The sequence below is a fragment of the Ovis aries genome, chromosome 10, assembly GCF_016772045.2.
Source record: "Ovis aries strain OAR_USU_Benz2616 breed Rambouillet chromosome 10, ARS-UI_Ramb_v3.0, whole genome shotgun sequence".
NCBI classification, from domain to species: Eukaryota; Metazoa; Chordata; class Mammalia; order Artiodactyla; family Bovidae; genus Ovis; species Ovis aries.
Genome location: NC_056063.1, coordinates 55,050,284 through 55,075,997, shown reverse-complemented (window position 1 = coordinate 55,075,997; position 25,714 = coordinate 55,050,284). Strand labels below are relative to the sequence as shown.

General features: G+C 33.9%; 1 protein-coding gene across 50 annotated transcripts in view; it reads left to right on the top strand.

The window, feature by feature from the left end:
• RBM26 (RNA binding motif protein 26) overlaps window positions 1–25,714 on the top strand; it is an 84,974-nt gene that overhangs the window by 44,120 nt on the left and 15,140 nt on the right. For 18 of the 50 annotated variants that reach the window (XR_009595145.1, XR_009595144.1, XM_060394185.1 and 15 more), the window contains exons 11-20: window positions 824–983; window positions 3,125–3,289; window positions 4,006–4,137; window positions 5,409–5,480; window positions 11,664–11,789; window positions 12,101–12,175; window positions 13,112–13,279; window positions 14,932–15,036; window positions 19,131–19,331; window positions 22,443–22,529. Coding sequence is in view for 48 of the 50 variants with exons in the window: in XM_060394185.1 (XP_060250168.1) it covers window positions 824–983; window positions 3,125–3,289; window positions 4,006–4,137; window positions 5,409–5,480; window positions 11,664–11,789; window positions 12,101–12,175; window positions 13,112–13,279; window positions 14,932–15,036; window positions 19,131–19,331; window positions 22,443–22,529 (1,291 nt within the window). In the remaining 2 variants the exon portion in view is untranslated. The remainder of the gene's footprint in view (window positions 1–823; window positions 984–3,124; window positions 3,290–4,005; window positions 4,138–5,408; window positions 5,481–11,663; window positions 11,790–12,100; window positions 12,176–13,111; window positions 13,280–14,931; window positions 15,037–19,130; window positions 19,332–22,442; window positions 22,530–25,714) is intronic. The other 32 variants (XM_060394198.1, XM_060394196.1, XM_012184834.5 and 29 more) reach the window with 3 other exon arrangements.

The following is a 25,714-nucleotide window of genomic DNA, read 5'->3' as shown; positions in this document are numbered from 1 at the left end:
TAGCTATTTAAGGGATAGTCATGAGCCTGCTATTAGGGAAGAAATGTGAGGAGGCTTTAGCATGTGGGTGATTCCTGTAAAGAGTTAGAAAGCAGTCTTTGGTGGGGGCAGGGGAGATAGGATGGGGGCACCAAAGCTGTTGAGGAACGGCTTCAGAGAAGCAGATAGAGAATCAGAATGTTAGTGTATGTGTTTGAGGATTCATTTACAATTTAGCATGTTTGAGGAAAGATTAGGATTACACTTTTAGAGCTTTCACGTATGTTTATTAATGAATAGTATATAGTTCTGTCTCTGCCTTTAATTCTCTGATTTAAGGCAAGTATTATAACCTCCCTGGGCCACAGATTTGCCCCCGTTCTTCAAGTGTCAAGCGTATGGTCTGTTGTTCCCCACATTTTGTTTTAATTGGAAAGAAATCAAGACAGTGATTTCTTACTTTTAATCAGTATTTGAAAATAGGAGTTATTTCGATAAGCTAGCTTTTGCTGAAATGGTACAAATGGTGAAATGGTTATATAGGCAAATTGACTGAAAGAGGATAGACCTTTCCTGCTGCAAATTTTAAGTAGGCGTAGAATAGAAGTGGGAAGGAACAAATGATTTGGAAGAACCCTTCTCACTTGGCTTCTGTGAAAGATATGAACACTACTTATTTGGAAACTTCATTTTTTAAGGAAAAAAGTATACATTTCCTTTATCAACTAGCAATTTCAGTTTTGAAAAGAAAATTGAACTTAAGTTGCAGAACTTTATTCCTTTGTACTTGATAAGGATCAGGATTTATAAATGAATGTATTAATTAACTTGATTTTTGTTACAGACCAAATTTTAATAGAACAAACAGCCCAGGCTTCCAGAAAAAGGTTCAGTTTGGAAATGAAAATACCAAACTTGAACTTAGAAAAGTTCCTCCAGAATTAAATAATATCAGCAAACTTAATGAGCATTTTAGTCGATTTGGAACCTTGGTTAACTTGCAGGTAAGAACTATGAAGTGATTCTGTTGTCTTTGCTTAATTTAGAGAGGAAATCTTAATATAGTAAAAAGAAATACTTTTATAAGAAAATATTATGGAAATTTTGGTAATATTCTAAATTTAGAAAATTGGATATGAAATGAAACTTTGTATTTTAGAAAAATGTGATTTTGAATAACATATTTACTTTGAAAAGGCAAGAGGCTTGATTGATCATATTATATACTTTGTACCTAATAGAGGTTATCATAAAATTACAGCAAAGTTAAATAGCCACAGTGGTAAAGTCTAATCTTACTATAGTTTTCATTTCCTTAGTTTCACTTTAGCAGAATGCTTTAGTCACATTTATTTTTGCTGCCTCTAAGGTGGGACATAGCTCTCAGATACTTTGGGGGCCCAAATACCTAATTAGTTTAAACATTTACTTTTTCCTCTACTGCTTTTAAATGTCTTTTAAGATAAATATCTGTAATTTGTATTTGATTTCACCTAAAATTAGACCTTGGCTTAGGTATATGTTATTTGTGAGATTATTTTGTATTGAGTTTATATTATGTGATATGTTGAAAGTGTTGAAATAATTTTGGGCTTCTTTTCCAGTTTGTATGGCATTCTTTTCAGCTAAAATAATTATTTCCCATAATCTGATAAGAATAGATGTTAGAGAGTACAGCTTAAGTTGGTATTTTGGAAAATTTTGTGGTGTTGCCCTTTAAAAAGTAATATTATTAACTAATAGATGAGAAAATGCATGCTTGCTTAGGGTTAGTCAGTAGAGATTTCTACAGATTTAAAGAAAATATTTTCAGCTCTCTGTCTCTTCTTTTCCTCATGTATCTGCATGATATTATTACATTATTGGTAACAGCTTACCATGTATTATTTTGGATTTTTTGTTTTGTATTTCTGAATGTATCTACCAATAAATTAGTATGCAAGCTTACAAATATATATGTATTTAAAAGTATGTGGGTCCTTGTTTTGGGTCCCCTGTAGTAATTTAATGTTATCTGGGCTATCTCTAAATATCTTTTTATGGCAGTTCAGTTTGATCTACTGCATGTGGATCTAGACTTTGAAAAATGCTTTTCCTTCCCCAGTTAACTACATTAGTAATATTAAATTTAAAGAAATTTAGAGCTGAGTATTTCACTATTATTTCAGTTTTTTTCTTTAATTTATATTGTTTCAATTTGTGTTTCCTCAGTTACTATTGAGATTGTTATCTCCATACAGGTCCTTTTGCTGTATCTGTATGTCATTTGCCTTATTATTTATAAAATATATATTTTGAAAAATTAGTTTCAAAAAGCCCTGTAGCTTTATCCTAATTGAACACCCTACCATCATCCGCCCCGTGTACAGTCCCCGCCCCACCATTTTATATGAATTACTGTTTAATTCTTAACAGCTACAGAGTGGGTATTGTTATCTAAAACCAGGTGGTTTGATTCAGGGTCTGTGTGGTTAATCCCTATTTTGTATTGCTTTGCCTCACCTGTAGTTTATAGAATACATTTCGGAAGTGCTGGTATTATTGAACACTAAAAAGCTTTGGATCTGTTAATGCTCCTTATTCATTATATGGGTCTAAAGAATTGCATACTTTTTGAGTCTTAGTTTCCTTATGTGTAAAATATGATTTTTGCTATTGTTTTGTAGAGTTCCCCCCTCTCCTACCTAAAATTTTTTGTGTGTGCTTTTGGAAATATTTTTGTGGGAATTAACCAGTTTGGAAAATTTTACAGATGGATTTTTCTGTAATTTTTAGTTAGAGATCATTCCTTTGAAAATAGTTTACTGCCTTCTTTTGACTTTATATCACTCACTGACATGAGGATTATTTCCCATAGCATTAATATTGGGGGTAAGAAGTGAAACATTTTGAATGCTTGAATATAACCTTTGTGCAATGAGCATTCTCTCCTAAATGTTATTTAGAGGAGGCTGATTCTACTGAGTGGTACATAGTTACCATTTCTTCTGGAGTGAAAGTAGTCTGTGGTAATTATCTCGATATAAGGTAGTATAAAGATACACTGTAACTTGGAAGGGCCAGTATTTCATTTCCTGAGGCATTTTACTATATAAAGCAACTGATTCATTTGCAAATTCTCTGTGCTTAATATTTTAAATCTTAGGTTGCCTATAATGGGGATCCTGAAGGTGCCCTTATCCAATTTGCAACATACGAAGAAGCAAAGAAAGCGATATCAAGTACAGAAGCAGTACTAAATAATCGCTTTATTAAAGTTTACTGGCACAGAGAAGGAAGCACCCAACAGTTGCAAACTACTTCTCCAAAGGTAAGAAAGAAATTTGTGTGAAATTAAATGCTTTTCTTTGGAAAGAAAAGCATTTGGCATAGTGTTTTTTAAAAGGAGAGGCATGCAGTCAGGTAGACTTGAGTTCAGATCCTGGCTCTACCATTGTTAACTGAATGTAGGTTTGAGCAAGTTACTTAGCTTCTCTAACCTGCTCTTTCATTTTGCTGTTACATTCATCCCTAGGTTAGAAATTCATGAGATGATACATATAAAACAGAACCATCCCTTAAAGTGGGACATATTCCAGTATGTAGTACCTGTTTGTATTCTAGAAACTCATACTATGAGTTCATATTGGAAATCCTTCCTTCCCTCTCTTCCCTTTCTCTCTTTTTCTTTTAATCAGGAAGTCAATCAATATATAAAATTTAATTGTTTGTATAAGTGTACTATAGCACCTTGTTTTTCTATTTAGCTTTCTTCTGTTAATTAAAGAGAGACAAAAAGATACTGAAGGGTAGATTTTGATTTTTTCCTCTACTTTATAAATTTTTCTTGTATCTGTAGACATGTATAGGGAACTTGTATGAAGGAAGGAATTTGGCAGGTGGTTAGGCTTTGACTATAAGCTCCACTTTTAAAACTGTCTGCATGGGCTACTTAGTAACAGAATAACGAAGGTTACTCTCCCTGCCAGGAAGGTTACTCTTCCTGCTCATGAGCTAATCAGCTTAACATTTTTATCTTGTTCTGAGGTAATGCAGCCTTTAGTTCAGCAGCCCATTTTGCCTGTTGTGAAGCAGTCAGTCAAAGAGCGGTTGGGTCCAGTACCTTCAAGTACTATTGAACCAGCAGAAGCCCAGAGTGCCAGTTCAGACCTTCCTCAGGTAAATGAAAAGTCTTATTGTGCCTGTCACATGATAGGTTCTCAGTCTATCAGTTTCCCTTGGTGATCTGAATTTTAGTTAATTGTATGTGTGTGTATGTATATATATATGTGTGTGCATGTGTATGTATATATACTTATACAGAAATATAGTCTGTATGTATTTGGACAGCACCTGTAAAATTTTTTTTTACCATTACCATAACATTTTTACAGACTACTTTTCCTGTAGTATTTGAATCTTTTGTCTGGCTAATACTTATTTATGAGAAAGAGTTCTTTTTAACTTCAGAGGAGACATTTTCTAGCAAAACTGCCTAAAAAGTAAAGTTTTAGTACATTAAATCTTACTTTTCCATCATCTTTTACTTCCTTAGACTCCTGTTCCAGACATAATTATGCAGTAGACTGAACTGAAAGCTTTTGGGAAGGGAAGGCTTAAAGCTTCAAGTTACTTAATGCAGCTCTCTCAGAACTTTGCATCACTTATTCCTGATTCTCAGGTTCTCTTCTCCATATGTCATTCCCTTCCCATTCCCTTCCACACTCGAGTGGCAGTTTCTTGTTTCCACACCCTCAGTCTCTGAAACTTAACTTTCTTTTGTCTACAGATGTTTCAACATTTGCTGTGTAAGATAGTTAGGATGTAGTATCATACTTAGCTAATGGATGCCACCTTATTAAAATAGTCTTTGCAGATTAGTCCTGAAGAGTAAGACATTGAGATTTTATAAAAACACGCAGGATGTAAATCAGTAAATTATTAGGTACTAAAAAACAAACAAACAACCCTCCAATCCTGCTATCTCAAATCATCACCAAATACTGTGTATACTGGCCATAAACCAAACATACTATAGGAAAGAATAGCATTTGTTTTAAGCTCAAGAAGCAGGTGCATTTTTAACTACTCTAATGTTTAGAATGTACAAACTTTCTACTTGTCAACATAGGAATCTAAGAATTTATGATTCTGTATCAGTGAAGGGGACTTTAGCAAGCCACCTGCTTATGTGACAGGCACAATAATTTTAAAATTATTTAAAAACCTCTTTATATAATCATTTTCCAGGATTGAGTAATACTGTATACTGTTTATTTTTCCAAACACATTTTCTTTCTGTCTCTGTCTTTGAAAATGGCCCAAGTTTTTGTTATTAATATCAGTGTACTTATAGTCAGGATATGTTAGTAGAATGAGAATGTTCAAAATCCCTACAGACTTATATATGTTTGGGGAAACACTGAATATGTCCATTTTAATTTTTTTAGAATGTAACTAAGTTATCTGTGAAGGACAGGTTGGGTTTTGTATCAAAGCCATCTGTTTCAGCAACTGAAAAGGTAAGAAGAATAGCATGATGTGTGTGTCTTGGCTTCATAAATGTTTTCAGGTGGCATCTTAATTTTTTAATTTTTTTCATAGTTCCAAACTCTTGCTTCTTAATAGTATCTGTATCTTTTATTCCTAACTTTTTGCTTTCCATTTGCTGAAAAAGAAAAATATTTGCCTACCTCTTTTTACTTTTTGCATCAGCGTTTTAATACTTGCCACTCACTTTATTTCCTTATGCTCCATTCTTTTTGTTTTTTCACTTACTATTTTTTCTTAGAGATACTGTACATTTTCATTTTAAACCTCTGATAACCTTATAGAAAGGGCCATGAGTTAGGAGCTTTACCTGAGTTTGAGCTCTGGCTCGTTACTTACTAACTGCATGACTTTGGGCAGTGCGCTTAATCTTCCTGAACCCTTTTCCTCATCAATAAGTGGTGATGGTTATATTTATCTTTCTCGAGGTTTTATGAGGATTAAATAAAATATTATTTAAGAGTATCTTGTAAATTGGAAAGAATGGTATAAAAAAGTTTTTTATGACAACAGCTATTGTGTATAGTGTGACGATGCAGTTAGTCAATTTTTTTTCAAATGAGGGGAGCAAATGCTGACTTAATTAAGAGCATTTTTGAACCTGTCTTATAATTCTGTGTAGATATATTAATTTTTTGTTTAGGTGTGAATGAATGGCCCTGATCTTTAGTCTTTTTTTGAGGTATGTGGAGTCACAGAATATTAGAATTAGGTAATCTTTCTTATTTCTTATCCTAAACTTAAAGGAAGGTAAGGCCCTGAAAACTTTATGGTTGACCTATACACTGTGAGTTACTGAGCTAAGACTGGAACCTGGATCTTCTATTTCTAGTCCCTGGCTCTTTCCATTATGAAGATTACAGAGCAAATTGACATTATAGATAATTAGAACGTCTCATGAAATAGCTGACCTGCTCTCTTCACTGGTTCTTCAGTATATTATTTCCATATTTACTGTGTTAAACTTTGTCAGTTCTAGAAATTTGAATATGAATCTCATTCTGAATATCACATTTTCCTCTTGGGTACCTCAGCATTACTTCAGGCATAAAATGCCTAAAATGATTCATTATTTCCTCTCTAAATTAATATCTTCTCCTAGCCACCCACCTCTGGAAGTGATGGCCCCATTTTCATGTTGTGCAGTCCAGAAGCTTTAGAGTCATCCACTTGTGTTTGTAGGTTCCCTGACCTCTGGGCTGGCACCCCCTCTAATTTACACTGCCACCATCCACCCTCAGACTATCTTTAACTCTTTATAGAAACTTACACTAATTTTCTCAGCTAAATGACTGTTGGATTAATAACTCATCATACCTCAATTACTCTGGTTCTGTTACCTCTGTTTTAGGTCTTCCTTTCTACCCTAATAAGCTCTTTTCTGCTCATTGTCTCTTGCTATTTTCTGCCTCTTTTATCTTCTTTCTCATGGTGGTTTTTCTGGAGTGTGTTTCCCTCTGCCTAACAGAATTCTAGTTCGAGTCATTCTTTTAAAAATTGAAAATCTAACCTCTACTGTGAAACCTCCAGATTTTTCCATATATGCCCCTCCGCCCCTGCCTGATTCTGTGTGGCTTAGTCTATGCTACTAAATTTAGCAGTGTCTGAATGTTTACTTTGATTATTTTTATCCTCTTTGATAATAAGTAACTAAGGAATAACAGTATAAGGATCGTTACCCTTAGTATAGTACTAAGCAATTCTGGAGAGGTCTACAGCCCTGATTATGTTTAGGATCTGTTATGTTAAGATTTGTACTCTGAAATTAAAGTGTATTAATTACAACTTCTACAAAACTTTTCTAGTATGTTTTCCTACTTGTTCTCATTTTTTAACATGTTTTGTATAGCTTTAGATAAAAAGTGTACAGATTTGGAATTGATAGTATACGTTTACTAATATAGTTAGCGTTAATTTATGAAAAATCACTAATGGTAGTGGGCTATTTTTGAAAGAAAATTACTCAGTAAAGATTGTAATGAATCTTCTAAGGAAAACAATTATTTACCAGTATGTAACTTCCAGTCTTCAGTGAACCTGTTTACAGAATAGCATTTTGGTTTTGCTTATTCTTGGTTATTTCTGTTCCCTAGTCAGTAGGGACTTTTGCATAGTAATCCTTAGAGCTCAGTGATGCAGAGAAGTCTTAGGGAAGAGTAGGAGAATGTTCATCAAATGTTATTTAAATTTTTTAAAAATTGAAGGCAGGCAAAAACTCAAACCTTGTATCCAAACAGTAATTTCTGTCATTGTTTAAGCCAAATAAGTGCACAAATATGAAATTTTATCCCCTACCTCTTGTAATAGCCAATAAACCCTTTAGTGATTCTTTTAATAAGACTGCATGTGAGAGGGCTAAGAAAGAGGAAACTTAAAACCTGATTTTTGCTGCTATATTAAGATACCGTAGTAGCTGTTAAGTAAGTATTATTTGAATAGAGTGATCAATAAAATGATGCCTGAATGCCTCAGCTTACTGTAGAGAGATTTATGAAGAATAAAATTGGCATTTGCTTTAGAAACATGTGAGAACTAGCTTATTGAGATGTGGCTTTGAGTCATCTTAACTGTGTTTCTTTTGTGTTTGATTTTAACTTGGCACCAATTATTAAAAAATGATACTTGGATGACTTAATTTGTAATAACCTTCTTTTGCAGTAAGTAATTTTTACAAAATACTTTTTTTCCCCATTTTTATCCATGAGAAAAATCTGTTTTTTTATAAGTACTAGTAATAGTCATGGCTTGTAATATTTTATATAGGAAATGAATAAGGAGGTATAAATAGATTATAACCTCTATTTTATTGAAGAATTGGCTTTTATCTTGAAAGTAAGAGGTATTAGTGATGTATATATTTCAACAACAAAGGATATGATACTTTTCAACTCATCTTATGAATTCAACAAAAGCTTTGATACCAGACATGACAAGTGTATTACAAGAAAGGAAAATTACAAGCCAATATCTCATGAACATAAACACAAAAGTCCTAAATACGATGTTAGCAAGTGTGCAGTGGTAATAGAATAAATCTTGACCAGGTAGTATTTATTCCAGAAATGCAAGGTTGATTTAGCATTTGAAAATCAGTTTATTTCACCATATTAACAAAATAAAAGATTGAGGGAAGGAATGGGGTAGATATTGAAGGAAGGGGAACCGGACCCCATGTGATTATTTCAGTAGGAAAAAACGTGATAAAATTATTTAGTCACATTACACATTTTGGAAATTAGTAATAGAAATTTCTTCAATTTTGACAAAGTATATCTGTAAAAAAACCACAAAAAAACCCTACAGCTAACATTATTTGTTAATGGTGGAATATTGAATAAAGGATGTCCGCTCTTGTCACTTTTTCCCAGAAGTATAGGGCCTAACCATTATAATAAAGCAGTAAAATAAATGGCATAAATGTTGGAAAGGGAGAGACAGAACTGTTTACTTATAGATGATATGATTATATATGTAGAAAATCCAAAAGAATTCACAAACAACTTGAATTAATAAGTGAATGCAGCAAGGTCACTGGAAATAAAGTCAATATGTAAAAATACGGCATATGCAGAAACCCTTTCGAAAACAGATGTGGTTGTTTAGAAAGGCTACTAGAATGTTTTGATTATATTCTTAGAACTGTAGCATCATCTTTTCTGTTGGGTTTGTTACTTCCCTCCACTGGTTTCATTTTTAACAGATTTTCTTTGGTCACGAGTCTATTTTTATCTTTTGAAAAATGCAAGCATTTTTTGTTATTCTAATGCTTACTATCTAAACTCTGAAACCAAATAGCTTCAGATAGTGAGCAAATTTGTAACTTCACTGTTTGTAAGACATTTTATTTTCACATTTTTACACCTCTGAAATTGGGCTGTATCTTACAGTTGTTGATGTTTATGGTTATAATTGGCAGCCTTTTCCTTTAGTAGGGTTATATTAAATGACCTCCTAGTCAGTGGTGTCTTAAACTCAGTGAAATACGTTAGCTCATGTTCTGTTTTTACAGAAGGAAGTTCCTGGACAAAACAAGGAAGTGATACAGGAATACAGAAATCTTGTTGTCAGATGATTTTATTAACCCTGAAATAGTACACCTTAGTCTGGTATCTGGTATTAATAACAATACTTTGAAAGGGAGAATTCTCTACTCCTTGAAATTGGAGAAATGCTTAGTTAAATTATGGATTTCTTTACTTCTGGCTTTCTCATAGCTCTTATGATAATATACCACTTGAAAGGACAAAGTAGTATTGTAATATTGTTTCCAAGTTTATCTGAATATAGAAATCTTTTTGGGTCACAGCTTTTCAACTGTTACAGAACCATCATGATGAAGATGGTTTATGAAACACTTCAACTTTTGCTTCAGCAGATCATCCTGTGTTTCTCCCTTTATACAGTGTTTGTCTCACCCTTACATTTTCATACAGTTTGACATTGCATAGTGTGGTAAGGTAGCATGATAGAATAGTGACAAGTTAGACAGTGAACTAAATCCGTGTCCGTTTTGTATTTTACTGAATGCAACCATTTCATATTTGTTAGTGATACCTTGAGTGTTTTCATTACTGAAGAAAATTATCAAATTTTGAACATACCAACTACTATAAAAAGCCTATATTTTTAAACATCAGTTGTGCTGTATGGAGGTAGTATAATTACAGTATTCTGGATTTTTTTTTTTTTTTCATTTTGAAGCTATGACATTCTTGAGTACTTAGAATAGTGATGAGTTGCTTAAGCTTTGTGATGTTCCCTAATCTAATTTCATGATAAAATATTTAAAGTCATGTCCAGATTGCTACTTTTAGTAGTCAGAAAATAGGACTCGATTTCTCATTGATACTCTTCTACTTACGTTGTTCTTCTAACTTCTTTTAGGTCATAAACTTCTTTTAGGTCATGACTTTGGAAGCTGTGTTTTTTCCTCTGGAAAGTTACACACTCTCACATGTGGTTTCATGTTTAGGTTTTATGGCATTCATAGATCTCTTTGAAGGGATCTCTAAATTCCTTCCCAAGAACCAGTAATCAACCACTCTCTGGAACAGACAACTTTCTGTTTCTTTTGGAAGATAAAAAAGACAGCCTGTACACTTTAATTTTCTTGAATTGATCTTTGTGAGAAAAAGATTGTTCACACTGATCTACCATCGCTTCATTGTAATTTAGTGCAAAAGTGTTTATTGAGTACTTGCTTTGTGTCTGGCACTGTTCTAGGCACTGAAGATACAGCAGTGAGCCACGTTAAAAAAAAAAATCCTTACCCTCATGGAATGAATCTTTGGGTTTATGAGGACATTAGATACTATCAGGTTGAACTTTCTTATTTAATGAGCAAAATGAGTCCCAGAAAGGTTCCTGAACTCACTCATGGTTTTATAATTAGCTGGTAGCAAGGTTTAGATACTGGAAGAAGCACAAAGAAGAGAAAGAGATGGTTTATGTTTCAGGGCTCTTACAGTAAGGACAGGGAAGAGAGATTGAGGGAGAAATATAAATTAAAGTATCATCAAGTAATCTTTACTAAATATTTTAATAAGGATATTATTTCATAGAGGAACCTAGGTAGAAGAAATAAGTGATTGACTTTGCAGAGATCTTGAATGGTTGTGCTAAACCTGAGCTGAATTAAAGGGAATAAGCTCCCTTAAAGAAAAAGGAGTAATGCTAATGCCAGCAAAGAAATGGAGAAGACAAAGCAATAAGGTTAATGTCAGAAGTATCAATTATAAATGATCATTTAAAATTATTTTCAGGACATAATTCCTCCTCTGCTGTGCTCTTGTGTACAGTTTATCTTTAGTCACTAGGAATACTAGTAATGTGTTCAGCAGCTAATATTTTATCAGTGTTACAGTAATACCACCAATGTTTATTGATTTGAAGTTTTTATATGTTTGTTTTTTGCTTTTTTCCTGAAGGTATATGATATTACTTTAAAAGTTTTTCACTGTGTAGCGTGTCCCCCACTCATACCCTTCCTTTCAAGATGCTAAATGTGACTTAGTTACTGTTACTATATAAGTAGTTTTAGTTCAGTGTGCTAAATTTTGACAGGAGTGTTTTAAAGTTGAGTTTTGAAGAAAATAGGACTCAGGAGATCATGACTACTTGATACATTTTTTGAAAAATTGAATTTGTATTGGTAGGTGTTGTCTACATCTACTGGCCTAACAAAAACGGTGTATAATCCAGCTGCTTTGAAGGCTGCACAAAAAACCTTACTTGTTTCCACTTCTGCAGTTGATAATAATGAAGCACAGAAAAAAAAGCAGGTAAGTGTAATTAGTAGTATACAGTATTTGCATATAGGGAAGCTTTTTTCTGCATGTATGTGTTTTTTCATAAAATAGAGATAAAGGTATATATGTTGGCTGCCACTGAACTTTTGTTTTCCATAGTATATTAGTAAATATTAATTTTCCTCTTGTAATGAAAGGCTCTCTTGATTAATTTTGCATTTTTTTTTTTGTTTCCAAGCTTCTTGCCACAATCTCATTTAGAGCACAGTTCTGTCTTCTTAAGTAATTGTGGGGTTTTTTTGGAAAAGTAAGTTTTCTAATACTATTTTTGATCCCTTCTCTAGGAGGCACTGAAACTTCAGCAAGATGTAAGGAAAAGGAAACAAGAAATTTTAGAAAAGCACATTGAAACACAGAAGGTAAAATAATTAAAGTTAGATTTGTCAGAGGGAACAGTATCTGGCTAGGCTAAGAACAATATGCCTGACATAGCAAGTGAGAAGATAAACATGGTAATAGGGAGTAGAAGATGCCAATTTCGCTCTAGTTACGACATTCAGTTAGGTGTCAGTTCTTAATTATGTCTGGTAATAAAAGTTATAACATTTCAAAATATTAAAAATACACAAACTTTTGAACATTTGGTTTAAAATTATGCCTTTTCTGATTTAAATTTGTATATACTTGATAAAGAGACATCACAATGCTTTACACCAAAAACTGAAACCATCTTGACTCAGAGAATCTATAATACTATAGATTATAGTATTATACTATAGTACTATAGAATCTATATTGTGTGGTGTCTTCTACTCCTTACCATGTTTATCTTCTTTCTTCTTATCTTTGTACAGTGTATTGTTCTTAGCCTAGCCAGTTACTGTTCCCTCTAACAAAAGAAAGAAGGTAATTAAATATTCCATTTTTCTAATATCTCATATGAAAGGAAGCCGTAAAACTTTTCCTGTGATTCTTTCTGGGTTACAGACTGCTTTTGGAGTGTGAATACTTAGACTCAGTAATATCAACAGATGGATTAGAAAGTAAAATTATTGCTATTTCAAATTGATGAGTTTTCAGGGATTAAATTAAATTTAAAGCTTATAACCATAAGAAATTTGTATTCTAAGAGACTTAAGCAGTACTATAGTTCTTCACAGTGCAAACCAAGATTAAGACTTGAATTGAGAGAGTGTCACCAGTCTGCTGTTGTGCTGTCTTGGTGATTGTAAGCCTTGTCATGAATACATAAGCTATAAGTAGTACTTACTTATTTTTATATTTACTTTGCTATGTTTACTTTCTAAGTAGTAGTAGAAATAAGTCTTATATTTTTGTTTTTAAAAATTGGCCAGATGTTAATTTCAAAACTGGAGAAAAACAAAGCAATGAAGTCTGAAGATAAAGCAGAAATAATGAAAACTTTAGAGGTTTTGACTAAAAATATTACCAAGTTGAAAGATGAGGTCAAAGCTGCTTCTCCTGGACGCTGTCTTCCAAAAAGTATAAAAACTAAGACTCAGGTATTGTAGTTTGTGTTGTTATTTATACTGCATGTGCATGTAAAAAAAAAATGAAAATACTGCATTGAGATTCATTCTTCAGTTACTATTCTTTGCTACCATTCTCCCCCTTCTCTATTAATTAATAAGTTAATAAATACAAATAAGCAAACTTGATTTCATCTTTTGAATCCTATACATTGTAGCTAGAAAGTCAATAATTAGGAGAATAGTAATGAATAATCTTTAAAAAGTAGCTTGAGGACAAAACAATATATGTGCTTGAATGCTTGATAGGAGTTTGAGCTTTATTTTGTAAGTAGTTGGTGGTATAAACTGTTAATGAACAGAAGTAACAGTTTGAGTGACTGTACAGAATGAACTGATTGAATGGGAGAAAATTCAAGCAGATTAACTGATTAGACATAAGAAATTGAGCAAGTTAATTTCAGATGACAGTAAGTGATTTTTAAAAAACCCATGGAGTTACAAATACTTAAACACATGGTGTGTGTCTGTGTGTGTATATATATGTATATGTAATCATGAGATCATATTAATATTTCTGATTCTAATCTAACACCACAGTGTTCTTTGTTTCTTTCTATTATGCCTATTTACCTGTTCCCATAATGACAACTTGTTCCCACTAACAAAAGAAAGAACAGTATCAGTACAGTATACACTTGCACATTCAGATGGTTCCAGAATGGCTAAAATAATACCACTTTAATCAGCTAACTAAATATAAAATTCAGAATTTGTTTGCATTTTTTACAACCTCACAATGTACTCCATTAAGAGTATAGAATTAAACTGTGGTATGGGATCACGTTTTTGTTTTTTTCCTTTTGTGTGGTTATGTTATTAATTTGATAAAGTTAGGTCTATTTCTGTATGTATTCCCCTGCCCCTTATTCTTGATTTAATCTTCTTGTATTTTTATTTTTAAAAAGTATTTTATTTCATAATATATGAGGATCTTAGTATATCTTTAATATAGAAGAATTAATTTCCAGACGATACGAAGGTTACACAGTCCTAATTGATTTGAAGTTATTTCAAATAATCTTCAGCAGTTGCACGGTAATAACCATGAAGGACGCTCCATTGACATAATTCTCTCCTGTTTCACTCTGTCAATTTAATTACCCTAATTTTCTCAATAAACAAATAATTAACATGATTCAAAAGTTATACTATTCATATATATAAAGGATTATATAGATGATCATTCCTGTTTGATCCCTGGCACTGTGTTCCCCACTCTTCCCTCCCTCTTGGTATGTGTGTGTATGTATGCTTTCTTATGTGAAAGGGTACTATATGGTCCTCATTTGCACCTTAGGTTTTTGTTTTCCTTTTCACAGTTATTTCCTGAAAATTCTTCTGTGTTAGTCCATAGAAATTTCACTCTGGCCTCCATATGGAAAATGAATTGTAGGGAAATCAGTGAAAGTAGGAACAGGTTAGGAAGCCTGTTGCATTAGTGTAGACCTAGCTGATTGATGGCTTGAATTAGGATGGTAGGACTGGAGATAGAGAACAAATGTATAGATTAAATAGGAATATGTAAAAAGCATTCCTTATAAAAAATGTGTGTGTGTGTGTGTATATATATATATAAATGCAGGATATTATTGTCACCTGAATTACTAATCACTGTTTTCTAGATGCAGAAAGAGTTGCTTGACACAGAACTGGATTTATATAAGAAGATGCAAGCTGGAGAAGAAGTCACTGAACTTAGGAGAAAGTACACAGAATTACAGCTGGAGGTATGTTTCATCATAACCACACAGTATGTTGTTGTAGTCTTGCATGTTTATTTGAAAAATATTCTCATTCTGGTCAGCAGTCTTTGGCAGTCTCTGGAAAACATATTGGAAGTTGATATAAGAAAGAAGGAAGAGGTTAGCAAATTTTTTTAGAACTAATAGAAAAATCTCTTAGTATTTAACGAAAGGTGGCAGCTGGTCTCTCGACTTCTAGTAAATTTTATTCCTTTTCTATTTTTGTTTTTTTCCTGGATCCAAAATCTGTTAAAGTTTTTTCAGGTGTTCTTATGGAGATGTTCTATGCATATATAGACACGTTACATTAAGTTACTATGAGGATCAGAGTTTCTGTGGTAGAATTAACATCAAAGAACATGTTTACTTAAGTTTTGCCTATAGGTGGTGCTGTGGGTGTTTTTAAAAGAGAAAAAACTAGTTTCTTATAGTTTAGTTATATGATTATTTATATAAGAAAAAGCTAATGAAATTGAACTCTAATACATGATAATTTCTAAAGCAGAAAGATATTTAAAAATCAGAATTACATTTTGATGTAAAGGGACATTTATATCATTAGTGTAGTTGGTACTTGTCTGTATTTATCATTGTTGCCACAATTAAATTCTTTGTATCTTAGCTTATTGTTTCTGCTTAGTCTGAAAATACTGTTTTTTTTCTAAATTTGTTAGCAACTTGATTTTCTTTTTCCAACATCAGTTCAGTTCAGTTCAGTCGCTCATTCATCTCCGACTCTTTGCAACCCCATGAACCGCAGCACGCCAGGTCTCCCTGTCCATCACCAACTCCCAGAGTCCACCCAAACCCATGTCCATTGAGTCGGTGATGCCATCCAACCATCTCATCCTCTCTCTGCCATCCTTCTCCTTCTGCCCTCAATCTTTCCAAGCATCAGGGTCTTTTCAAATGAGTCAGCTCTTCACATCAGGTAGCCAAAGTACTGCAGTTTCAGCTTCAGCATCAGTCCTTCCAGTGAACACCCAGGTCTGATCTCCTTTAGGATGAACGGGTTGTATCTCCTTGCAGTCCAAGGGACTCTCAAGAGTCTTCTCCAACACCACAGTTCAAAAACATCAATTCTTTAGCGCTCAGCTTTCTTTATAGTCCAACTCTCACATCCATACATGACCACTGGAAAAACCATAGCCTTGACTAGACAGACCTTTGTTGGCAAAGTAATGTCTCTGCTTTTTAATATGCTATCTGGGTTGGTCATAACTTTCCTTCCAAGGAGTAAGCGTCTTTTAATTTCATGGCTGCAATCACCATCTGCAGTGATTTTGGAGCCCCCCAAAATAAAATCAGCCACTGTTTCCCCATCTATTTGCCATGAGGTGATGGAACCGGATGATCTTAGTTTTCTGAATGTTGAGCTTTAAGCCAACTTTTTCACTCTCCTCTTTCACTTTCATCAAGAGGCTCTTTAGTTCTTCTTTACTTTCTGCATAGTACAAATCTAATTTAGTACTGGGATCTGGGTATTAAAGAGTTTAACATTCAGCAGTCACTGTTCTTATCTCAAGACCCTGTATTGTCTTCATAGGAAGCCATAGGTTGGAGTCCTAAACCTGCCTATATTTCTCTTCTCTGGAAAATTTATATGGTTGTCTGTATGTCCTGCCTAAGATAACAAGTTTTGAAAAACATAGATTTCTTTTATGTTAATGTAGAAATTGTGTTTTTACCATTCTGGAGATTTCATGCTTGTGTTGGTGTGACTTTAAAAACAATTATCATTTTAAAAATTTTGGCCTATAATTTTAGTTAATAAATAATAGTATTACTAATATTCTTTATATCATTGATTCATGTTTTTGTTCTTTATCGTAATATAGCTAAACACTGAACGACATCTTCTGTTTTTCATTTATGATGGCCGAACTTTAGTTTACAACTAATACTAGTATGTGCAGTAATGCAGTATTTGCCGAGTGTATTCATTTGCCACAGCAGTGCCATATTTTGTTAATAGGTATTAGTGATAAAAGCTACTGAGGCCCAATAAGTTTGAACGAGATTATGGTAAACATGTTTTTTTGTTTATGGTGTTCTAGAAGCCTATAATTTGTGTATCTCCCAAAGTACATATTTAAATACTCAGTAATGCTCAAACTCACTTGTCCATGGACCCCCTTTTTAAGGAGCATTTTGAGACATTGAAGTTCCCAAGAGGATACTTTTGTATGTGCTGTGCTATTATTAACTTTAATCCTTGACCTTTGAAATTTATTATTTGGATTTTAGATGATTACTTTAGCTAATATTAAAATTAACTGTCTTGATATGAATAAAATACTTATAATTGCAGAGATTTTGGCAGTGGTGGCTACTTGACAATTCCACTTGGATGTTTCACATCCTCAGACTTGACATGTTCAAAATTGTGCTTATTTTGTCCCTAAACTCATCAACACGATTGCTCAAACCAGAAATCTGGAAATCTTCATTGATTTCTCCCTTTCCTTCAGTATTCATATACATTTAATTACCAAGTAGTATACATATTACTCTCCAGTATATTTTAAATATGTTTATTTTACTTCTTTCTACCTCCATTGCCACCACTGTAGACCAAGCTTCTGTCTTCAGTTGTTGGGGATATTATAATAGCCTGACTGGTTTCCTTCCTATCTTCTCTTTTTCTCTTTATCAGAATAACATCGTAAAACACTGATTTGATTATATCGCTTTACTTCTGACCTTTAGATGTTTTCATTGATTTTTGTGGCTCTTGGGATGAAATCATAATCTTTAACTTTGCCCTTAAGTTGTTCATGATCTGGCTCTGCCCCTCTAGCCTCATCTCTCCATCCTGTGTGGTCCAGCCATGCTGGATTTTACTCCTTCTTAGAAGTACCGTGTTCCTTTCAACCTTAGTTCCTTTTTCATGCTGTATCCCTCACCCCTCATCCTTGCCTTGCTTTGCTTATTCTTTGTACCTTCTTTGATTCATTGAACAAATACTAAATTTCTGTGGTTTGCCAGCTGCTATTGTAGGTGCTGGGAATAAAGTAGAGAATAGGACAAGGGAAAAAATTCCTCATGGAACTTTTGTTCTAGTAGCTTATTTATAGCAAACTGGGCTTTCCAGGTGGTGCTACTGGTAAAGAATCATGGGTTCTCAGTCTTGGGTTGGGAGGATCCCCTGGAGTAGGAAATGGCAACCCGCTCCAGTATTCTTGCCTGGGAATCCATGGACAGTGGAGGCTGGTGAACTATAGTCCTTGGGATAACAAAGTCAGACACTACTGACACTACTGAGCATGAGTGTGTGTGTGTGTATGCACGCATGTGCGTACACACACACCCCTTCATTGCAGATCTTCAATACTTTATTCATATCTTTAAGTAGAGCATTTCCTCATTTTTGGAGTCGGTGTTCATTAATATGATAAATAACTTAGTTGCTTAATTTCTCTACCCTTCTAGAATTTGAGTTTCATGAGGGTAAAGACTAGCCCACAGGAGGAGCTCATTAAATATTTGTGGAATGTAGAAATGGTGTGGTAATCATATAGAGTGATACAGTGGGATATAAGTTACTATACTACATTGGTTGTATACTGGTGTTAGTGATCAAACTAATGAATTTGAAATAACTATCTACTAAAGTCAGCAGGCAAACAAATAGAAACACTGTATTTGAAAGTCATAACTGGGAAAAAATGTACTTATTTTATATATATATACATATATATATAGGTATTTTGTATCTCTTATGTTTCACTTCTGAAGTAATGTTCAACACTGCATTATTTGAAACTCAAGAATGGCTGGCCTTTTTGTGATATAGTTTGATGTCTTGGAGAGTAAGGACTTAGTAGAAAAGGTGTATTTAATAATTTTAGAATGTTGCTTAAATTAATGTTATTTTGTTTTCTAAATTCATTAGCTAAATTTCCTTTCACTTTAAAAATAAAACTCTAGCTTGAATTATTAAATGCTTCTGTAGGGCATTCTTTGAATGTGATATTCAGTTGTATGACTGATGTCAGATGTGTGACTGATCTGAGTATAATACTTGGCTGGTGTTCGTAATGGAGATGTTTATAACCTGCTTGTCTAATCTCTTCTAGGCTGCCAAGCGAGGGATTCTTTCATCTGGTCGTGGTAGAGGAGTTCATTCAAGAGGTCGAGGTGCAGCTCACGGCCGAGGCAGGGGTCGAGGCCGAGGTCGAGGTGTGCCTGGTCATGCTGTGGTGGATCACCGTCCCAGGGCATTGGAGATTTCTGCATTTACAGAGAGTGATAGAGAAGATCTTCTTCCTCACTTTGCGGTACTTTCTTATTGTCCAACGAAACAAATACTGATACATTGTTAGGGGTAATGGATGTTAAAGGAGAAAATATGAAAATGAAATGAGTAATTTAAACACATTAATCTCACCAAAGTGTTTGATTAATCTATAATAATCTTTTAATTATTTAAGAAATTGTAGGAGTTTTTTGTTTAATCATTGTCTGAAAGAAATGTTACTTTTCTTACACTTAGCAGGCCTTCAGATATTATGACAGGGATGATTTAAACTTATTGATTCAGAGAGGGAAGTCCTAGAGTTTAGTTTCATTTGATATTTACTTTTAGGAAAAATTGAGCATATTGCTTGGGCCATTCAGATTTTTAAAAGTTAAGGTGGAATTTTATTCATTAATACTCTATTCTTGATCTAGCTAACCTAGAAATGAAACAAGACAAAATTTTGGAATATGATCTTGAAGATGCCTTAGTTGATACCAGGGTATAATTAGAGTCAGTCTAATGGTAATAGAGTTATGTATGAGGAAGGCGAATAAGAGTCTAGTCCCTGCTAATCCATTATTTTACATGGATATCCTGGAATCTGTTGGGCTCATGTGCAGAATGGAGATTATGTCTGCCTAAAGGGCTTTTTAACTTGCATGTTGTGATTCTTAATGTTATCACAAAGGTTAGTTACTAAGCATCAGTCTTGCCTGCAGCATTAGAGTAATTGCTCTAGATAAAGTATATAAAGTAACCAGTTCTTTATCCTAGAGGATTTTACATATAAAGGTTTAACGCAAACCAGTTAAAGAAAACTAAAACAATTTATAATCAAGTTAAATTTATTAAAAACTATAACTGCCTCAATAGCTTAGAGAACTTTTTTTCACACAGGCATATGATGATAAATGAACAGTCAAGTTTCATGAGGTAGTAAAACTGGAACTTGGGTCTTGAAGGATGGGTAAGCTTGTAGATAGGTACACGGGTAGTTGAACCTTTTGAATGTTCAGATTTAAATATTTCACAGTTATATTCCAGGCTGTTAACTGTAGTTACAGATGTGAAACTATGGTTTTTTAGGACATCAAGAGGTATTGAAAGAAATGGTGTATGTTTAAGAAATAACTTAGATGATTAATATTTAACAGTGATGGGTTTGGAATATCTTATGCTTTATGACTTTAAAGGGAGACAGAAAAGAATCAGAAAGTTTTCTAGCTTAGAGATACTGTAGCCCAATACCTCCTATACACCCTGTTTCTGTACCTTCCCAAGGGAAAGAAGATCTAGATAAACTTGTGTATTACATATAGTTATATAGCTAATCAGGAAATTATTAAAGAATATGCTAAAATAATTCAGACAGACAAGGTGAGTTTAGGAATGTGTTTTGGTAAGACTGAAACAGTTCTGGTTTTAGAAACGTTAAAGTGAAAGAAAGTGAAAGTCACTCAGTCGTGTTGGACTCTTAGCGACCCATGGACTATACAGTCCATGGAATTCTCCAGACCAGAATACTGAAGTGGATAGCCTTTCCCTTCTCCAAGGGATCTTCCCAACCCAGGGATAGAACCCAGGTCTCCCACATTACAGGCAGATTCTTTACCAGCTGAGCCACAAGGGAAGCCCCAGAATACTGGAATGGGTAGCCTCTCCCTTCTTCGAGGGGGTCTTCCTGACCCAGGAATTGAACTGGGGTTTCCTGCGTTACAGGCGGGTTCTTTACCAACTGAGCTATGAGGGCAGGTTAGAAAAGCTTAGAAACATTCTAGAGCCTCTAAATGGATATTCATTCTTACATGAGTTTAGAGATTCGAATTCTACTCAGTTAGTAGTGGTAATGAACATTTAAAAATTGTCAGTCTTTAAGATAGCTTCTCTATCTCAACCTGTGATTTGAACATGACAGGTATCAGGAAAAACCTATAGTACTAAACATCATTACAAATTGTGATTAATGAAATGCTTTCTTTAATTTATGCGCTGGAACTAGTACAGTAATAAAACGTTACAGCTAAAACATAAAGCACTTCTTTTGTGGCTGGTTTTATTCTGAATGCTTTATATAACTCACCATATTATGAGTTATTTTGACACCTCTCTGAGGTAGGTACCTTTATTGTGCTTTTTGTAGAGATTGGGAAAATGAAACATGAAGAGATTAAGGAATTTGTTCAGCTTGTTCAAGCTAACACTAACAGAGCTGGGGTCTGACTGATTCTGTGGTCCATTTTCTTTACTATGCCATAGAGAATTTTTCTTTGTATAGTGTGCGCATTTAATGAGATTGTGGTTTTAATTTTATTTGAGGGTAAGAAAGAAGGACGATATTAGTAATGATATATAAGGGACTGAAGTTTTATGTGATAAAGGTGCTGTTTTCTGCTATTTGCAGAAAGATCTTCCTGTACATGGAAAAAATAAAATCCAGCACACCCAAAGATAATTTAACATGCTTAGCTTGTAAATGTCCTCAAAGAATGTGTTCTAGAGGAGTGTAGAGTAAGAGTAAACAGCAGTCAGATAGACTTTTGAATTGAAAGACCTGGACTCTCATCCTGGTAATTAACTTAGTTACTTTGGAAAAATTACTTAAATTCTCTGACTCTTTCTCCCCTGCCCCCCAGCTTTAAATTGGGAATCAAAAACACTCAAAGAATAGTCTGAGGATAATGATCTGCTTTAGAAAGGATTTAGCATTTTCTGGAATTAGAATAATGAGCATAGAAGAAATGGCAATAAGGAAACTCAGTCTTTGACCAATGTTTCCATTATTTAAAGAACAGTTCAATTTGAAGGGATGGATATAGGTATACTTATAGCTGATTGACTTTGCTGTATAGTAGAAACTAATACAACATTGTAAAGCAACTATACTCCAATAAAAAATAAAAAAGAATAATTCAGTCAAGTTTCCCTAATTCTAAAAAGTATAGAATAGTAAGATAATATTTGAAAATAAGACTACCCTTTATCTTACAATATCAAGTACTAAAGTGAATTACTCATAGTTTTTTTCTTATCACCCTGAATTGTTATGTATCTGGGTTATATTTGTTGGCATTTTAATATTTTAAAACCATTAGGATTTTGGATGTTTCAAAATATTTATTTGGAGGAAATACTTTTTTTTAATTTAAAGCAATATGGTGAAATTGAAGATTGTCAGATTGATGACTCTTCACTTCATGCAGTAATTACATTCAAGACACGAGCAGAAGCTGAAGCAGTAAGTATTACAAATAATCTAATTTATTGAAATTCAGATTTAAATGTTTTATAAATATTGCAGTTAAGTTTTAATATAAGTGTGGTGTTTGGTTTGGTTTTTTTTTTTTTTTTTTGCTTAACTACATTTTGAAAAGACAGGACATATGAAGTGGAATTCATGGCCACAAAGAATGTTCTAAAGCAGTTAGGCAGTTTTGATATATAACATGGAATTGTTAGAATAGCTAGTCACCAAGTTGAATGACAAGTTGTACTGTCTTGAGACATCAGAAATTCTTCCATTCTTTTTAATACCAGTAAGGCCCCTTCACTTTCTCCCTTTCTCAGCTGGCCCAAAACAAGTTTGCTTTGGCAGAAGGAGTGGTGAAGCGTAAGGTAGAAGCAGAATTAAATAATCCTGATGGCTACTCTTCTTAATCATCCCTCATCTGCTGCTTTCTAGACTCAGTTGGCTAAACCATGCAGTGTCCCTAGCTCAAGATATCTTCGTCTAGGCCTCTATAGCTTTTTACCAAGACATGAATATATAGTGCTAGCCTTTAGAGTCTTTTCAGTGTTCAGTTCAGTTCAGTTCAGTTCAATTGCTCAGTCGTGTCTGACTCTTTGTGACCCCATGAATTGCAGCACGCCAGGCCTCCTTGTCCATCACCAACTCCTGGAGTTCACCCAAACTCATGCGCATCGAGTTGGTGATGCCATCCAGCCATCTCATCCTCTGTCGTCCCCTTCTCCTCCTGCCCCCAATCCCTCCCAGCATCAGGGTCTTTTCCAATGAGTCAACTCTTCGCATGAGGTGGTCAAAGTATTGGAGTTTCAGCCTCAGCATCAGTCCTTCCAGTGAACACCCAGGACTGATCTCCTTTAGGATGGACTGGTTGGATGATCTCCTTGCAGTCCAAGGGACTCTCAAGAATCTTCTTTAGCACCACAGTTCAAAAGCGTTAATTCTTAGGTGCTCACCTTTCAGTGTAGTTGTCTTCAAATGTAGATCTTGAATTTTCTTTCTAAAAAATGACCAGAAGTATGTGTAACCTTGTCTTTCTTCTGGATTTAAAAGATTAAAAAAAGAAAAATGAGTATGAGATGTAGGGAATTCATAGTAACGTTTTTAATCCTGTGTATTCTTTGTTCAGGATTGTAGAGAAATAGATGTACCCTTTTGATTTGGGAAAAGTGCATTAAGCATTCCAAACAGTTAACCTAACATGAATGGGGAATGGAAGAGTAGGATGGTTTTTAAAAGTTTTGAGATGATTGTGGTCTAAATAAGTTTTGAAAATCTTCTAAATTGATTTACCCCCGTCTAGTAAATATCCCCTGGCAGTGCATTGCTGGGGATTTCCCTGATATGAGTTATTCTTGGGACGTTGTAGTCTATAATATAAAGACTGTGTGTCTGAGAAGTCTCAGGGAAGTGTTAACTGGGCCCTGGAATAATGGAATTTCAGAATTAGATTGGTGGGTAGTGGATAGTTTTATAGGAATTTCTCATCCTAGAGTTCTGTTAAGTTTTAAGAAATCTTTTTATTTAAAAGTCTTTTGTGAAAACAAAAGCTAATTAATTGATTAAAGTTTAAAACTTTCTTATAAGCTTGTATGTATAAATGTTATATTGAAAAAGAGTTTTGATCTAGTGTTCTCTCAGAGGTATTGTAGAGTGTAAGTTAAGAATGAGCTTCCTTTAAACGATGCCTTCAGTGACAATTTTCAGAGTAATGTTGAATAAGTAGATTGAGTACCATCTTTTATATTCTATTTGTTTTCTGGAAAGTAGTCATGTTATTAAACAATGGTAGTTACATTCAGATGGTTACAGTATTTACCAAATTTGTGAATGTAGTAACTGCTTAAAAAATGTGTATTGTTACTTCTCCCTGTTTATTTACATGACTGAGGGGAAAAAAAACTTTCTGCCTCTTAAGTAATTTTTGGATGTTTTGCTTTTAATAGGTAAGATCTGTTGACATATACCATCCTTCTTGGGTTTTGCTTTTTCTCTCTCAGGAGTAAACTTTTTTAATATATATTTTTATACTGTGTATATATTTTCCAAGCAAATAGCAGTCAGTTTAAAGACCAAGAACTAATGTGTAAAGAGAAATTTTAACAATAAATTATGTGAAGATTGAATAAGTGACAGAACAACCTCGGTTAACTTGGATCTGATTGAGTTAGGTTGAGCAATTTAAAAATTAGTGTGTTTGACATTGAGTTACCAATATTTAATTTTTTCAAAGAAGAATGCTTAAAAAGTACAAAAAATTACTCGTCCCATCACTCAGTTCAGTTGCTCAGTTGTGTCCGACTGTTTGCTACCCCATGGACTGCAGCACGCCAGGCCTCTCATCACTCATTATATATAATGAAAAATTTAATACCAATATGTGGGTGGATAGAACTCAAGCCAAAAGATAGGCTTTCCCAGGAAAATAAATTTGTCCACCTTTCTTAATGTTTATTTCCAAATACTTCATTGTACATGAACCATTGTATTAGATGATTATGTGTATTTTCTTAAGTCAGTAGATGCATAATATTTTAAAGTAAAAGTACAAGGAATAAGATAATCAAAGACATTCAAATATGATTGAAAAGTAAGAAATTTTCCTCAGAAAAGAGATTGAAATATTTTAGCTTTAGGTTAAGTTAACAGAATCATTTTAACTTTAGGTTAAGATGATTAAGGTTTGACTCTGGTTAATTAGACGATGAATCCTGTTGCTTTATTTTCTGTTCTCTGGTTTGTCTGTCCACCCCCAATGTACTGAAGGTGGATTAGTACCCAAAGAGGACAGAAAAAATGTGACCTCTTCCTATGACTGGTTAGAAAGTTAGTTTTCCTACTCTGAATTGTTCCTATACTTTTGTAAGCAATCAGGATCCAGTTTTAGAATAGGATAGTTAAGTTCCTATTTTATAAGAGTCAGTTCCAAAGATGAAACTCGACAGTCTCAAACTCAAAGAGATATGAAGCTTTTTATAGCAAAAGGAAAGAGACTCTTGTTCTACTGGTAGGTTTTGACACCCATGCCTCAACTTCCAGTAGTTGTGAGGATTCAAAAGAACACGGTTCCTGGAACATAGTAAATCATCTTGAGTGCATGCTAAGTTGCTTCAGTCATGTTTGACTCTGCGATCCTATGAACTGTAGCCGGCCAGGCTCCTCTGTCCATGGGATTCTCC